Below are 16545 nucleotides of genomic sequence, written 5' to 3' on the forward strand. Positions count from 1 at the left end.
AGTTTGAACTTCTTTTTCTATGTTTTCTGGTGATAACTGAGACAGGTTGTGCTGTCACTTGGAAATCAACTCATGTGATAATAAAGTTAGGTTGATATGTTGCCTGAAAAATGGGTGACTTGTGTGCATGTCCATGTCCTATGCACACACCTCCTAACACTTACTACTTGCATTTTATGGGTTATTTCTTGTGCTTCATTGGAGCCACTGGATTTTCTGTATTTCCTGTGGGAAACATAAATGGGGCTCCTGAATAAGTAACACATTCCTGTTTAGTTGCTTAAAGCCCCAAAATATAAACTTTTCCTTCCACATATGCTCATAAAAACAAACAAACAAGCAATCATAACCCCTAACCTTGCTAATCCTTAGCTTCTAACCAGTCTTCTTAAAGCAAAATGTTAAGGCAGATTCTTTAGGAGAGAAAGTGTAGGGTTTGGGTTATTTAAAACACCCCTCCCTCCCCAAAGTAGTGTTTTAAATTACATTATTTCCTCTATGTACCCAAAAGCAATTTTTTTCCTCCACAAAAGTCACTAAAATTTTGATTGAGATGCTGATATTTGTGTTTGCTGTTCTTCCCAGGTATGATTGAACATGGTCTTAGTGACTGCTCACACTACAGACCAAGAAAGAGCATATCAGAGGATGCTGGCTTGCAGGAAAATCCACCACGGTTAGATGACTATGTTTCTGTGTCTGCTGCTGATGCTTCGAATGCAAACTTAGGAATGGGGAAGGGAGACGGGAAGATGGCAGGAGATAATTCACTGGAAGGTCAAAAAGCAGATGTGCCTTTCTCCCAGGCCGAGAAGGCTTGCAATGGAGCTCAGTCCTCCAACGGAGCTGTGCAGCGCTTGAAAGTTCCTTCCCGTGCTTCTCCAGCCTCCTCAGAAAGTGACTGGGAGACCCTGGATCCCAGCATTTTGGAGGAGGCTCATTTGAAGGAAGAAGAATGTGAGAACCCAGCGTCAGAACAGGCAGGAAATCTTCAGAGCAAAGGTGCGAGCTCCGAAGGCCTTCCCATCACTGTGCAGCCCCAGGCAAACACAGGGCACACGGTGCTTGTTCAAGGACTGGTGTCTGGCTTGGAAGAGGACCAGTATGGGATGCCACTGGCTATTTTTACAAAGGTAAGCATGTTCTTTGTGGTACCTGGGAACTCAGAAAGACTTTTTTTTTTTCCAGAAGTGGCTAATAATTTTGCTTACTGAGCTCCAGGTGGACAGTAGGGTTCTCCAAAAGATGTTAGTATGGTCTCTCCTAGTCAGGTTGAAAGGCTTGAGAGGGCCTTGCAAGCATATTTGCATTCCACTTTCATGCCTTTACTTTAATGCCATTTGCAATTTTTTTTCAATTTTACATGGTGGTAACCTGCATCTCCACTGTGGTTAATAAATTGTATGTAGCAGAAACTACAGTTTTCTTTTACTCTGAGGAATTGGTGATCTAGCCTATATAGGGCAAGATCAGAGTACTTCAGAAGCCTTTAGATATCTTAATCTAAACAAAGATTCTGAAAGCTCTACCTTTGCTGACACCTAAGTCTGTTTTCCTCTTTTCATTTGTATCTGTATATGTATTTTTAAATGCATATGTGTATATATGCACAAAATGTGTATATAAATACATATATACACACATAAAAATATATGAGATGAAATTTCACCCTCCTGTCTGTGATAACTCTTTCTGTTTGTCTCTTTCTCTGTACATAGTGCTGAGCTGCTGAATTTTAAGCTTGCACTGCTATCTAACTGAACTCCAGGTGTTTCAGAATCTCTAAGGATTCTGATAGGCATAGTCAGATAACAAGCAATAGGTCTGGTAAGTAGGGCTGGTTAGTAGGGCTAGTTCCCATAAAAACCAGGTAAAATGTGTCCCTTTTAAAGATACTGCTATTGATACAAGAAGTTATTTAGTACATTTCATTGTTTTGTTTTTAATGTAATAAACTTTTAAATGAACATTTGTCCATAGTAGAAGATAGAAGATTCAGATTTATTTCCTCAAGTTGCTGATGTTCAAAGTGTTTTTTCTTCCTTTGCAGGGGTTTATTTGCATTTCCTTACAGAATATTATATTTTATGATTGATTGTGTTTAAGTTTCTCCCTGTAGCTTTCATTGGAAATAGTAGACTGTGTGGGCCCAAGTGAGCAGCTCAAATGTCATTGCCCTCAATGTATTGCCTCATGTCACCATTAGAAATGTTGTTTCAGCAAAGATCTGAATTTGATGTTTGTCCTTATGATCTGTCTAATGTGAACTATAACCTGTAAATTGTATTTAGTCTAGTTCTTTGAAAATACTAAATGAAAGCAAGATTAAAATAATTGATAAGGGGACCTCCAAGTGCAAACTTTTGTTTGCTGCTGTGCTCATCAAATGGAAAAGAATTTTAAGGAAGCTGACAGTTTCTACATGTTTGCCTTCTGTTCCACAAAGGCACTTTTCACTTGAGTTCAGCCAGTGTAATTAAAGCAGAAAGGGCTTTGCATGTCTGAGTTAGCAGAAAAATCTGATTCAAAGTTACAGTTTTAACCACTTACTGGAAAGTTTACATCTCATTTAGAGCTCTTAACACAGGGTTGTTTTATGCCATGCCATGGAAAGACTTAATAAATCTGACAAATTTGAATGGGAGGAGATTTTGCCAGGTGGCATAATACATTATCCAGGTACACCTGAGTATAAGGGAAAAGAGCTTGTAGTGCTTGTTTCTTTAGTACCAGTTCTGTCAGATCTAATAGTAATTTCATCTGCACTCTTTTAAAAAAGAATGGAACATGTTCATGAAGATAAAAGTTGTTGTACTTACAAATGTGCATTTGTAAACTGACATTTGATACTTTAAATAGTGATAGATTTCCCAGACTTTGCTACTTTAGTATACAGTAATTAAACCTTCCTTTTCCTGCTTCTTAAGCTGTATTTTTTGAAAACTTTCCATCTTAGGTTTGTGATTCCTTTCAAAGCACTGTTGTTCCTTTGACACAGGCTGTTTGTTTTCTACTGATAAGGGCTTGTCATCTCTAAGGCCATCCCTGTGTCTCACACAACAAAAGGGAGTAGTTATGCTCCTTTCTTCCACATGTTTCCAATTACCACGTACTGGGTGATAAACTGTGTGTGCTCTTTGTTTCTGTCCAACATGCCATTAGCTGTAGTGAATAAATTTGCTTTGGGCTTTATGCAGTTGAACAGCTGGAATTAGATGTCGGGAGTATGTTGATCTTATGTTTAAAAAGGAATTTACCTACATCTGCCTCTCAATAATCCTTTAATGACTAACTCAAAGCCTTTTTTCAAAATGTTTTGGGTTTTTTTTAATTGGAGCTTAGGATACTAGGTTAATTTACAACCCTGAAGTGGCTAAAAAGCACAGTGTGTTACTTTCTGTCCTCTCCTTCTTAAAACAGGCTTGCATATGCTTATCAAAAACTGATTGCTATCTCTGGTGTCTGGAAATCCCCACCCACAAAATGTGGATAGCTGTCTGTAGCTTTCCTGCGTTACGTGCCTCACAACTACCAGAAGACATCATGTGCGCTACTGGAGAGATGAATCCTTATCTCCATTGGCTTCTTGTCTCTGAACTGACCTGAGGCCTCATTCTTGTTGCTTATTATTGCTCTTATACTGCTTATTCTGTTGCCTTACAAACACATTAAATTCTCATTCTTTGCTTTGGATTTCAGTTTCAATCCTGAGACTGAAAGGCAACACAATCTCCTAAAAAATTCAATTCACTTTGCAAATGTCATGTAGCAGAGCAACAGATGATTGTGGCTGAGACTGTAATAACCAAGGTTCATTCTGGGTGAAATATGCTGGCTTTTATTAGGAAAACTTTTAAATCCAGGCACTTTTTAAAAATGTTATTCCTGTGAATGTCTCTGTTGCTCCAGGGGTACCTGTGTTTGCCGTACATGGCGCTGCAGCAGCATCACCTCCTGTCGGACGTGACCGTCCGCGGCTTTGTTGCGGGAGCCACCAATATCCTGTTCCGTCAGCAGAAGCACCTGAGTGATGCAATTGTGGAAGTAAGGATCTTTGCATCTGAGCTGGGGGGAGCTGAGATTCTGTTTTAATTGTAGCTTTACAGTTTCACATGCTTGCCTGAATTCTGAATTCCTTCCATATGAAATAAATTCTCAGCTGCAGAAATTTGTTAAATTCCTATGACTTGAGAGGACAGGATTAGATAGGCTGTGCAAAACTACTATCCATGTTTTTATATGTATCTGAAATTTGAATTTTTAAGGCACTTGTTAAATTTTTTTTTTGTGTTGGTGATATAATTTAATTTTTCATATCATGGGTTTTTTCATGGCTTTTTAGTGAGGTCTTCAAAAATAAGTGCTTGCAGATGAGAATCACATGCAGGTACTGATTTGACTTCCATCTGATTTAATCAGGAAAGTAAATACACAGCATCTAAAACACCCACTGTGTCACTTCTAGCAAACAGACACAACTACAAATAGACACAACAACATAATCAGCATCTGGTAACCTAAGATGGTTCCATATAGGTAATCACCTTAATAAACAGAGGTGATAGTCAAAGTGCACCATACTTCCCCTGCCAAACTTTCTGCCAAATCCTGTCAAATAAGCAGCTTTTACTGTGTGCCAGGGAAATGATCGAATTCTGGATAAATCAGAGTAGTATCTGACTTTCTGAGAACAGTTAATTCATTGTTCTTTGGCCATTTGTTTCTTCTTGGTATTTTGGGGGAATGAGGGTTAAGATTTAGGTAGCAATATGTAGTAGTGTAAGTTTGTATAAGCAGTTTTATTTAGATAAATGTTTACCCTTGGAATTATTTCAAACAGATAGAAGATGCTCATGTGCAAATCCATGATCCAGAACTGCGTAAGATCCTGAACCCAACAACTGCTGACCTAAGATTTTCTGATTACTTGGTGAAGCACGTCACTGAGAACAGAGATGATGTGTTCCTTGATGGCACTGGATGGGAAGGAGGAGATGAATGGATAAGGGCTCAGTTCAGTGCTTATCTTCATGCACTGCTTGCTGCTGTGCTGCAACCAGGTAGAACAGATACCTTGTCTAGGGATGGAGATGAGGGTGGACATGTCAAGCATTTGCTCTGTTCTTACTGTCAGTGGATCTCCCTCTGCCTAAAATTTCATTTTAGGCTGCTTTTTCACTTGTCTTTGGCTATCCTTGTTATTTCTTGACAAGCTTGTTATTAATCCTTAATTCACAGTCTTACACTTTTTTATTAGAATGTCTTCTTCTCCCTGATTTAATTAAGTTTTCCTCATAAATAGAAATACCTGCAAACTGTATGTGATGAGACTTACAAATCTGAATGTCTTCTAGACTGTGTTGCAATCTGAAGTTAAGTTTGGGAAACTACTTGGATTCAAGGAAACATGAAGTTAAGCATCTGTCTTCAGGAAGTTTTGCTAGACTGTTCCAGCCCTTTTCCCTTCTTGCTATGGTCTTAATTAGGGATTCACATACTGTGAAAAGTGTCATCTACAGGCTTTATAAGCTTTTGTTTCCTGTTTCAAAATTTTTTGCTTTACCTCAGAAGGAATTCTCTATGTTCCAACCTTTTTTGTGAATATAAATAAAAGAATCAGTGTTTTTATATAAATGTTTCGTTTGCCCTGCACTCACCCTGTTAACTTCATTCTCATAATGGTTTTTTTCTATTCACACCAATTAAATTCAGATTCTGTTTTGTGGTATATGTGAGAAAAGATGGATTGAGAACCTGATTTTAAAGTCTGGAAGATGCCAAGTTCTTGGTCTGACAAAATGAATATTTTAAGAGGATTACCAGATTGATATGAAATATCAGGGTTTTCTGGGATCTCATACTACTTCACTGGCTGGCTGTTAAATTATTTCCTGTACTCTTCAGTGTTTTAAAGGGGTTGTTGTTACAATAAGTTCATTCCACAGTATTTCCTACTGCAGTTTTGGAATGGATTTGGGAGTTACTAAATTTGAATGAGTAATAACAGTACAGCAAAACCCAATGTATCTGACCAAGACCAGTGCAAATTGTGTTTGTTCTTGGTTGCTATGTGGCCATTCTTTTCCCTTTCCTGTCATCCCCCAGAGAAAAAGTCTATTTGGATTTTTTTTCCCAATTGAGCTCTTGGAGCTTTATAAATGAATTAAAAATAAGAAAAGTAATTTTTAGAGTTTTTTTTCCCCCTCTTATCCTGGTACTGTGTATTTTTGACACTTTAAAATAAAAATAAACCATTTTTAAGTACCCAGGTTTTAGTACTGGAGTTTTAATTGTTATGGACTTGGTAAGAGCCTGGAAAATTACTTTTTTTCTTACAAGAAAAATAGTAATTTGTCTTGTAATTATTGAATTTCTAATGAATTTCTTCAAATTCTCTGTATTTTTATTTATTAGACAATGAAAAGATTTTGTCAGACTTTGGAACAGGATTTGTAACAGCCTGGAAAAATACCCACAACTATAGAGTATGGAATAGCAACAAGCATCCAGCTCTTGCAGAGGTAAATTCTAGGTAAGGAAACTTTGTAGTATTTACTCTAATTCTGGGCAGTAGTTTTATGAAGAAAAACATATCCAGAGTCAGGAGAAGTGAAGCTTGTTCAAGTTGATTGTCAGCTGTCCCCAGCTACAGAAAGTTTGTCATTCCTCAGGAATTGTCCTCAGATGGTTCTGCTTTGTGTTAATTGTTTCCAGGTGTGCAGGGAGTAGCTGTGTCCAAGGCTGTCACAGCTGGGATAGAGGGGAGCTGCCTGTTCTGGGTGTATTTTCATTGGGAGGTTTGACCATGCCAGGCTTGGTACCACTGTTGGCTGTGCATGTGTTCTGTTTAGTGTGAGTTATTACTCTGCTGCAGGGAGTTCTGTTTCCTTTTACTTTCTCAGTTGCTGTAGCGTGAAAAAGGTTTTTTCTTAGACTTACAAAGCTCTTTTGGTCTACTTAAGGGATGTTTTCTATTTGCTGAGTGCTGCTGGAAGGAGGTGCTTTTGACTTAGTGTGGAAAGGTTGTTAATATCTCATCTGTAAATAGAAGGCACCTTTCAGGTAGCTCATAAGAAATCTGTCATTGAACAGTCACTGCGACCCAGACTTCTGTGAAGTGATAGAGCTATAGAGTATGAAGTATACTGCTATAGAGCACTATATCTGCAAAATATTTTTTAAACTTTCTTTTTTTTTTTTTTTTTGGTAAGTCACAGAGGGGAATACAGCTAATAATTGTGTGATAGAGATTCATCATGAAAAATAAAATCATTTTTTCTTGGGTTTTTCCTCCTCTTCTAGCCATCCATTCCAGGGCCAGTACTCTGTATCCGATGTTAAATTAAGGTTGTCACAGTAAGTACATAGTACTTTGATTCGTATTTTTTAGAAGTTTGGTCAAATATCAATGACTGCATAACTGTTGCTATAATGAACTCAACAAGATAAGGATTCAAATTCGCCATCTTCACGAAACTATACTCAAAAGTTCTGCTGCAAAACAGCACCACATCTGAAGATGAAACATTTGCCTGAAATAAATAATAATTTTTAAAAAAAGGCAAATGCGCTATTTTGTGTTGGACTTCACATAATACAGCTTTGATTTTTTGCGTTGCAATTATAAGGTTTTTGTACATCTACTTGTAATTTGTCAGCTAAAGCTGTTAAAACTTCCATCAGTGATTTGACTTTAGGTCTCATTATTAGGAGGAAACAGCTTTTTTTCCCTTTCTAATTAGCTGGTTTTTAATTCAGCATTGTTCTAAAACTCAGTTCACTATGTATGCATAGTGAGATGTGGTTTAGTTCCTTCAATTTACAAGTTTCAAATGTGTTTTGTATAGTCTTCTTGTACCAGAGTCATCTGAATTTTAAGTTGATCTCAACTGCTGCCTTTAAAATTCAAGTCTACAACTCAGTGGTGCTTGTTTTTTCCATAGCTGCTCAGCTCTAACTGAAGTCAGAATTCAGCTTGGGGTTTATGCACCAAGCAAAATGGATTTTTTTTCTCACTTAGCTCTGCTGACCATTAAACAACAGTCTCTCTCTCTTTTATTAATGGATGATCTTTCTACAAAGTCTTAATTTGAAAGCTCTGGAGGTGTCTTTAACATTTGCCTGTTTTTGTCCCCTTGTTTGAAAGGGGAGTTACTAACTCTTCTGGGTAGTGTGACATCAGTGTAAAAGGACCAGTAGTTCATAATATGTTTCTAATAATAAGTATTTTTACAACAATGCCTTGATTCTGTAGGTGGGACTTTGATACCAGATCCTCATTAAAATTACTTGCCTTTGCAAACTGAGCCTAGACTTGGTTGTGGTGTATTCTATTTTTTCTGCTTTTTCTGTCTACACTGAAGATTTTGAAAATGGGGAAAGAATAGGCATGATGTGTTGTTAAGTTTCACATTAATGGGTTTGCAAAGCCTTGGACTTTGTGGACTTGAAAGTTACAATTTAAAACTAAGTGAAATTAATTATTTTCAAGTGATTGTATTTGTGCAGTAGAACTGATCGCTTTTGTGCTTTTCTTTCCAAATGATGATCATGTCTGTCACTTTCTTGCATTTCTTTAACAAAAGCATGAGTGTAAACTGTCCTTGATCAAAAATTTAATCTTGGACAAAGATACAAAGTAAGCTTTATGTAGAAAAAAAGGACTGATCACTTACACTTGTTGTTCTATTTAAAGGTTATGTTTTAGGGCTAAGAATTCCCAAAACTACTGAAAACATGACTTTGTAATTTTGATCATAAATGCATTTTGGTAAACATTTAGGAAAGATTGATTGAAAATTGGAATGGGCTGCCTAGGAAGGTGGTGGAGTCACTGTCCCTGGGGGTGTTTAAGGAAGGACTGGATGTAGCGCTCAGTGCCAAGGTCTGGTTGACAGGGTGGTGTTCAGTCCTGGGTTGGACTCCATGATCTCAAAGGTCTTTTCCAACCTGATGGAGTCTGTGAAAGGTTTAAAGTGTGCTGTGTAAGAATGAACCATTGGGTGTTTTGATTTCCTGTCCTGCTGGCAGCATCTTTTCATCCTCTGAGGAGCTTGCCTAACTGATCTCTGTGGATAAGATGAATGCAGGAGTTGGGCTTGACCTTATATGTAAACTATATATATGTATGCTATGTAAATCTGTGTGTAATGATACATACTTTAACTAGTTTATTTACCCCTGAGAGGAGTAATAAGTCAGTCAACTAACAGTCTTCAGTATCTCTCTTGCTCAGTTCAGTGCAAAACAGTGAGCGTGGAAAGAAGCTTGGAAATGTGATGGTTTCTACCAGCCGGAATGTGGTACAAACAGGAAAAGCTGTAGGTAAGAAATCTATTTAAAATCACTTTACATCCATACTGGATCTTTTTTGAAAGGCATCCTATTTCTCAGTTGTATTTTGTTTTAGTCCAAGTGTACTTTATAACATGCACAAATCAGAGCAACATTTTGAAGGGTACAGCTGCTGATTGAGGCCCCATATATCGTGTACTAGCAGAAAGATAGGCAGCTACACAAAGAAATTAGTGTATATTCCTTTTCCAGTGTGGCCTGGAGGTAATATGGGAAGAGAGATGTTCAGGTAAGAGATTCCATGTAATCTGGTAAATACTTTGACCACCATCTGCATTGAGTTATTCTCAACTTTGATATCACTTCGACTGAAACTATCCAAAGCTGGTTGAGATCAGAAAAAGTCCTTGTGTCAGTTTCTGCAGATTTTGCAGCAGTCTGTAACTTTCTGGAAAAGCAGTTGTTGCACTTGAACAGGGGCACATCATCACATTGTCATCTTGCAGTGTGAGTTAATGGGAGTTCATCCATTAAGGGGTCTGATAGTTGTTTGGCAATAGCTGTGCCAAAAATTGTTTAACTTTCTCTTTTATTCTGTTGGAGTCTGCCTTTCCTTTTTTGCTGTGGTGCACTCTGGCCAGGAGTGCCTTTCAGCCCAAAGTCTACCAAGCCTTCCCAGGCAAAGGACACCATAGGCCATTTCTGCTGAGATGCTGTGTTCAAGTTCTTAGAATCTATTTTCTGGCACCGACTCTGTGCCAAATCCCAAATCGGACAACTGATTGAATTATTTTTTTTTTTTAGTATTTCTTTGTAGCAGCTCAGTAAAGATAACACTTTGCTATTGATCTTTGTTTTGTATTGCAGGTCAGTCTGTGGGAGGAGCCTTCACGAGTGCAAAATCAGCAATGTCATCATGGTTTTCCACTTTCACACACTCAACCCAAAGCCTTGGGGACTAAATGCTGGTTTGGCAGAATGCTGCTGACTATTTCAGGTGCAATCTTTCTCTGAGCTGTAAAAAGACCACTCCAAAATGTAGGAGTGGAGATTACCTACCCAGGACCAAAATAAGGTATATGTTGCTTGCAAGCAGATGTGGAATGTTATTATTCACTTTCCCTAGAAGTACAGAAGAATGGTGAGTGTCACCATACAATGGGATGGCATTTGCAGTGTATTGGTTATATTTAAAATGACTACTTCTCTTTAAAACTGAGCCTTTATAAAGACGTTAGCAAACGGGGCTTGTTGCAAGCCAAATGTGTTTGACTTTAGATTTGTACATTTTCTTGGATGTTGAAGATATTTATGTAAAGTAGTTCTATTTTTCAATCCAGATAGCCAAATGTTTGTGAATTCTTGTTAGAAATAAGCAGAATATAAATAATAATTTGTCTTTTAGGTTGGATTTGAGAGAATCTCTGCAACCCTTAAAGAGTGGAACTTTCACACTTTTACCTGCAAATTAAAATCAACGAGGTGCAGAGTAAGACTGTGGCTGACAAGAGTTTTCTTTTCCTCTATCCCCTGTATCCATGTAGAGTTGTTTGAATGAATCTATCTCTAGCTCTCTTTGTGTCTCCAAATCTGTGTGACAGTTGCAAAATCAGTAGTTTTTTTCATGTTATGCAGTAGGCCTTCATACCTTTGCCTATGTTTTGGCTGAGTTTTTCCCCTGGGATGTGAATGGGATTCCAGTTGGAGAGATCTCTTCAGGGAAAGAATTACAAAGCATTTCTCCCAAACTGGGATTGGATCATAGACAATTTTGTAAGTTAGGATGTAATTACAACATTAATGTAGTTGCATACATGTGAATATGACCTACTAAACCCACCCAAAACTAGCACAGTAGCAAACTCTGTGTGTTTTTGGTTTTTTTCCCCCCAGTAAAGTTATGAGGACTCTTCCAAATGAAAATCAGCAATGTGGATTTTCTGTGTCGACTCAGGGAATGTGTTGTTTGGATAATTGCTTTTTTCATAAGGAAAGTAACACTAGAATTGAAAGTAACTAGAACAGCTCAGTTAGTATCCTTGTGTGAAGAAATACAATAGTTTATTTGAAAAGATGTGGCATAATGCTGTATTTCCTATGTAACATGTATGTGGTGGTTTCTGTATGCAAGTGTATTGCACTTCCCACAATTCTGGATTCCAAGGGAAATTATTTCCTTTTTTCTTGCAATGTGTGTGCCTCTAGATGCCTTCTGACATCCCCATGTGTTGCTCTTAACATTTTCTACATTACATTATCCAGTGTTCCAACTTTTCTGTACCAAAAGGCCCTTAGTTTATTGCCTCATCAGTATCTGTCAGCATTTTGCCATGTTCTTTTCTGGGGCCAAGATTTGTGGTCATGGTTATATTTCCTGTTCCTCAAATAAAATGCAATAGCTGCATGACAGGTAAACAAGAAGGCTCGAATGTTTTTAGGAAATTATGTTTTAATTCCTTCTGTGCATTTGTAAAGTTAATAGAAAAGCCACACTTGCATCACACTGTCACTGTCCAGCAACTTGGTTGTCAGTTTTTTTGCTTCAGTGATTTGAAAAGATGGGATCTGATTTAAAGCCTTCTTTAATTTTTTTTCTGGGACAGACTAGATAGAATGACTGTGGAAAACCTAAAGACAAGCAGCCAGTTTGAGTAGTTTGATTCGAGAAGGGCAAAAAAAGGCCCCTAAAGCTCTACTAATTTTTGGCTTCTGACACACAAGTAAGATGGATCTATCAAACTGCAGCTATTGCTCCTGGTATCTGTCTTTGTATCTGTCTTTGTATCTCTCCTCAAACTTCTGATGCTGTTTTCTGTTTTATTCCACAACTCTGTAATAGACATTTATATCTTTTTAAAGACTAGATATTATTTATATGCAGTGAATTAAGACTAGAGCTGTTTATTCATGGTGTGTCTAGAGCTTTCTGAACCAGCATGCAGATAAGAAAAGAAACACTTTTGTGAAATGACTAACATATTATCTGCACTCTGGGATTTAAGTGGTCACAGTCCATGTTCTAATGAAGACTGAAGAAAGGTGCATAAAGGATTTAATCACCTATAAAACTAACTCCAGCAACTTAAAGCATACCTAGGTAGATTTAGGCTTAGGAGCTCACAATGGTGAGTTCTAGAAGCCAGGCAAGTGGTTGCTATTTACGTGTACAAGTTGTAGAAGCAGGACCTTCACGGATCCCTTTTCAATACCCTTGTCTTTGTTACCTCCTCACCTGAGTTTTCTCTATTGAGTTCTCAAATGCTCCAAATTTATATGGCAAATTTATTAGCTCTCTGCATTCCCCTTATTCCCACAGGTTCCGTCGCTGGCCTAAGAGTATTAGAAAGCAGACCTTTGTTTGTTTGTTTGTTTGTTTTCTGGTGGATTAATCTGAGGAAAGACAGAAGGAGTGCTCTCATTGGCTGCTTATTGTTTTGTACAGTGATTCTGTTGTGATACATCACAAATTTTCTTATGGGCATGAAGACCAGATAGATCCTTCTTTGCAGCCTTTTTCTCACTGTCCCAGCTGTCTCTGTTGTGGAACCAAACATACAACCTGATTAAGAATATTTTCCTTTCCTTACAAATGACAGAATAAAAAGCTTTTCAATCTTTTTAAGAACTGACACCCTGCTAGCAAGTTGGACTCAGATTTAAACTCAGATTTAAAGAGTGATTAAGACTTAATGAGTGGGTGGAGGTGAAGTGATCTTCATAATTAGTTGTCTTCATTAACATCTATGTTTGCTCTCCAACATTTGCTTAGGCTTACTTCTGGGCTGTAGGAAGGCATGCAACCACTGAGGTTCATCTAAGCTCATGTAGTTCTCTTCTTAACTTAATGCTTGTAACCTCTTTAGTTAAATCCAATGCAAATGGCAAGTTGTTTTCCTCTCCTCTGCTTTAATATTTCCAGTGCAGGCATTATTAATTATTCAGAAAGATTTAGGCAGTCGACTTCCATTTCAAAAGCCCTGACATCTATTTCTGCACTGTAAGGAACAAAGGGTCCTGAGTGAATTGGTGATAGTGCCTCCAATCAGTCAGCTGTGAAGGCATTGTTACAGCTCTGTCCTGATTTGGTGTTGCAGAGGTATTTCTGGCGGTGAGCATGCAGCATACACTGACTTACAGGTAACACAATAGCAAACCTCTCAACTTTCTCTCATCACAGGCATCAACCTCAGCTTTTTGTATGTGCCAGCATTTGAGGAACTGCCTGTTGAGCTTAGAAATGAGACGTAAGTCCCCCAAACCCCACAAGACTTAAGTGTTGCTGACCTTATATTTCATTTGACAGAAGTGTTCGGCATCTTTCATCAGTGATTTTCATGTCATGACCTTAATTCCTGTACACATCTCACACCAGTTTCCTCAAATGTCACAATTTAATTAGAATTTTTAGGTCGGTGTTCTGGTACATTGCACTTGTTTGACTTTGTACTTCTGTTTTAAGCACCTTTGTAATTAAATATAATATTTTGCCTAAACAAGCTTCTGATTTCCATACAAATTATTACTAAGCAGAGAAACTAATGTGGCAGTATTTAATTGTAAAAGTGAAGGTGTGAATGCAGTTTTTAAACATAGGAACTACTGCTTGATAATTGAACATACAAGTAATGTATTTGATTTTTCCTGTGCTGCTTGAAAAATAAAATACATCCAGCCTGTTTAAAGTTCCATCTGCTCAGAAAGCTGTATTATTTTAATAAATTAATTCCACCAGAAGACACTTGCAGGCATCTGGTTTTGATATTGGTAGCTGCTTGTAATTCACTGACAGTATTTTTGAAATTTGTCTTCCATTTAAACTGATTATGGATGCTGCTTTTTGAAAATTTAGGACAAAAGGATCCTCTAGAGTGACTTTTTATTCCCTGTGGGGTGCTGCTTCTTGTGGATTGATTGAAGTCCTCAGGAGGTCACAGACCTCTTTTACATCAGTAAGAATTTCAAGTACAACTAAAATTTTGGTGTAGATTTAGCTTCAAAGTAACTTGTAGTTTCTGTGGATTGTGACATCTGGTCAAAATCGAGATGCTGTGTAAATTAATTGCTGCACATCCAGTTCTCTGCCATAGGGAGCTATTTTAAAACTTCAGAACTTCTACTGCAGCTGTCACTGTACCTGTCTGAGAAGGATTTGGTAAATGGGTTTTCCAGAAGGAGGAAACTGACTGCCTTGGGTAAGGTTTAGATGTGAGTTAGACAAAGGTTCTGTCTAGAGAATGGTGGCAATTCCCTAACATTTGTTAAGGTTTTTCTGACTGTGTACAAGTAGTTGGGCAAAGACACTGAAAGATAAATTTACATCATGCTTTTTATGCACTGCAGTTTCACTTTCTTGCAGGTATTTGGTTTTCATTAAAAAGGGCAACATGGAGATTATTCATCAAAGGGAGAAACACTACATTATTGTATTATGATTAAAGATGTATGAAAAATTTCTTCCTGGTGTTTTGAGTCTTTCATGCTATATTAGAGAAGGAACTGACTTAAAAAAAACAGACACAGAGCTTTACTTCTGTAATGTTTCTGGTCTTGACCCCATTCTTTAACAAACATCAGAAGCAGTGTTTGGATTCATAAAAAATAGGCAAATGGATCACTTGTGTCAGTTAAATAGTGACCCTTACTCAAATTACCTTATTCCCTGCAAATTGACATCATCTGTCCATAACATCTGTACACAGGTGGCTCAGTCTCAGTTGGGATGGAATTTGGAACTCTAGCTCTCTTGAGTCAAAATTGTTGGATCATACATTGTTCCTCTTGTAATAATACTTCAAAATCAACTGATCAAGTAATGTGGTTTGTTTTTTTTTTCCACCCCTGAATTTATTGACTAATATTGATGAAAGCACAACTACTGTTTGCCCTAATAGTAGCAGAGAATGCCTACAAAATCTTCTTTTTTGGTCTGAATCCAAATCACCAATACTATGGCACTGCTTTCTGGATCAGGTGAGCATAATCAAGCATGAATGCTTAGACTGGAGGAAGAAGTTATTTGAAGGGAAGGCAGATGTACAGCTGTCATCTTGTCTTAAAAACTATGGGAAATAACATCACTTCCACGCTCTATGAAATAGATGGAAAATACTGGAGAAGGGAACTCAGTTGATCTCTCATATCTGAAGAAATGCAGGGTGGAGAATTTAAAAGCCCGGGTGGAGAATTTAAAAGCCCAGGCCTACCAAAAAGTGGCAAAAAATGACACTGAGCTTAACATACTGCCTAATATGACCTGTAGTTGCTGACTTTGCTGCTGTGAAAAATGTGTGTGTATATGGATTTTGCCATGTGCCAAAGAGCTGGCTGAAGCATATGTCAGCTCTTAAATTTTGGAAATTGTTTCATGTTTTTTTTCCTCTTCAGACTCCTCCTGTGAGTTTTTAGGCTCTGTAAGAACTCTGCCTTGCTGAACTGTACTCATGAGAAATGCTGTAGGAGGGAGGTATTTTAAATACTTCTGAAAGTGGAACTAAACAGAACTTTGTGTGGCTAATGTTAAGCATGAAGTGGAAAGAAGCTGGTTTTAAGGGTGAGCCTGGTTCAGAGTCTGCCTAAATTATAATTCCTTTTATGTAGGAATTCAGAGCAAAAAAACAGGAAACAACTGGAAGGTAGCTGGAAATGGGAAACAAAGGAGGAAAAACTCTCCTGGCTAATAAGTTCAGTGGTCTGCAGGTCTGTCCACACATGTCCCTTAGCTGTAGTGCAATGTGGCAGGTACTTGTGCATCTTAGAGAGGCACTGAGAAGTGAAATGAGAAATACTGTGAAAAACAGTAGTGCTTTAAATGCTGAAATAAGCTCTAAAATGTTATCAAATTATTTTCCCCCCAAGTTTAACTATCCGTCTGAGCCTGGTCTCTGCAAAGCTTGGCCCAATTCACTGTCCCAGATCTGACTGATCCTTTACAACAAAAATGAAACTTGCAATTATGTATGTGTTTAAACAACTGCAAAAAATGATTGAATGCATTAAAAGTTAGCAGAGGCCAGATCACTTCTTTTATTACTTTAGGTAAGGGAAACAGAAACTATGTAGGCCTCACTTAAATTAGCTTTACCAGAAAAGAGGTAAACTTTGCAAATGCAGCAGAGCTTGAGGACATGAGTTGATTCAGTGAAACTTGTATGTAAATGTACTTCAAAGCCAAGTACATGTTAAATAGGCTAAGATTAGGCTGAAGCTTTGTAGTAAGACACTAGTTAGATCTCTGTTGAGGCTTTAATCATA

The 16545-nt window shown here is 37.7% G+C and overlaps 1 protein-coding gene across 1 annotated transcript in view; it reads left to right on the forward strand.

The window, feature by feature from the left end:
- Nucleotides 1-14747, forward strand: part of AVL9 (AVL9 cell migration associated) — a 41688-nt gene extending 26941 nt beyond the window's left edge. Inside the window, exons 10-16 of the mRNA XM_066556327.1 lie at nt 586-1133; nt 3910-4044; nt 4841-5060; nt 6415-6532; nt 7303-7356; nt 9236-9324; nt 10162-14747. Of these exons, the coding sequence (XP_066412424.1) occupies nt 586-1133; nt 3910-4044; nt 4841-5060; nt 6415-6532; nt 7303-7356; nt 9236-9324; nt 10162-10256 (1259 nt within the window). The 3' untranslated portion in view covers nt 10257-14747. The remainder of the gene's footprint in view (nt 1-585; nt 1134-3909; nt 4045-4840; nt 5061-6414; nt 6533-7302; nt 7357-9235; nt 9325-10161) is intronic.
- The last annotated feature ends 1798 nt before the right edge of the window (nt 14748-16545 follow it).

The sequence above is a fragment of the Molothrus aeneus genome, chromosome 1 (assembly GCF_037042795.1).
Source record: "Molothrus aeneus isolate 106 chromosome 1, BPBGC_Maene_1.0, whole genome shotgun sequence".
Taxonomy (NCBI): Eukaryota; Metazoa; Chordata; class Aves; order Passeriformes; family Icteridae; genus Molothrus; species Molothrus aeneus.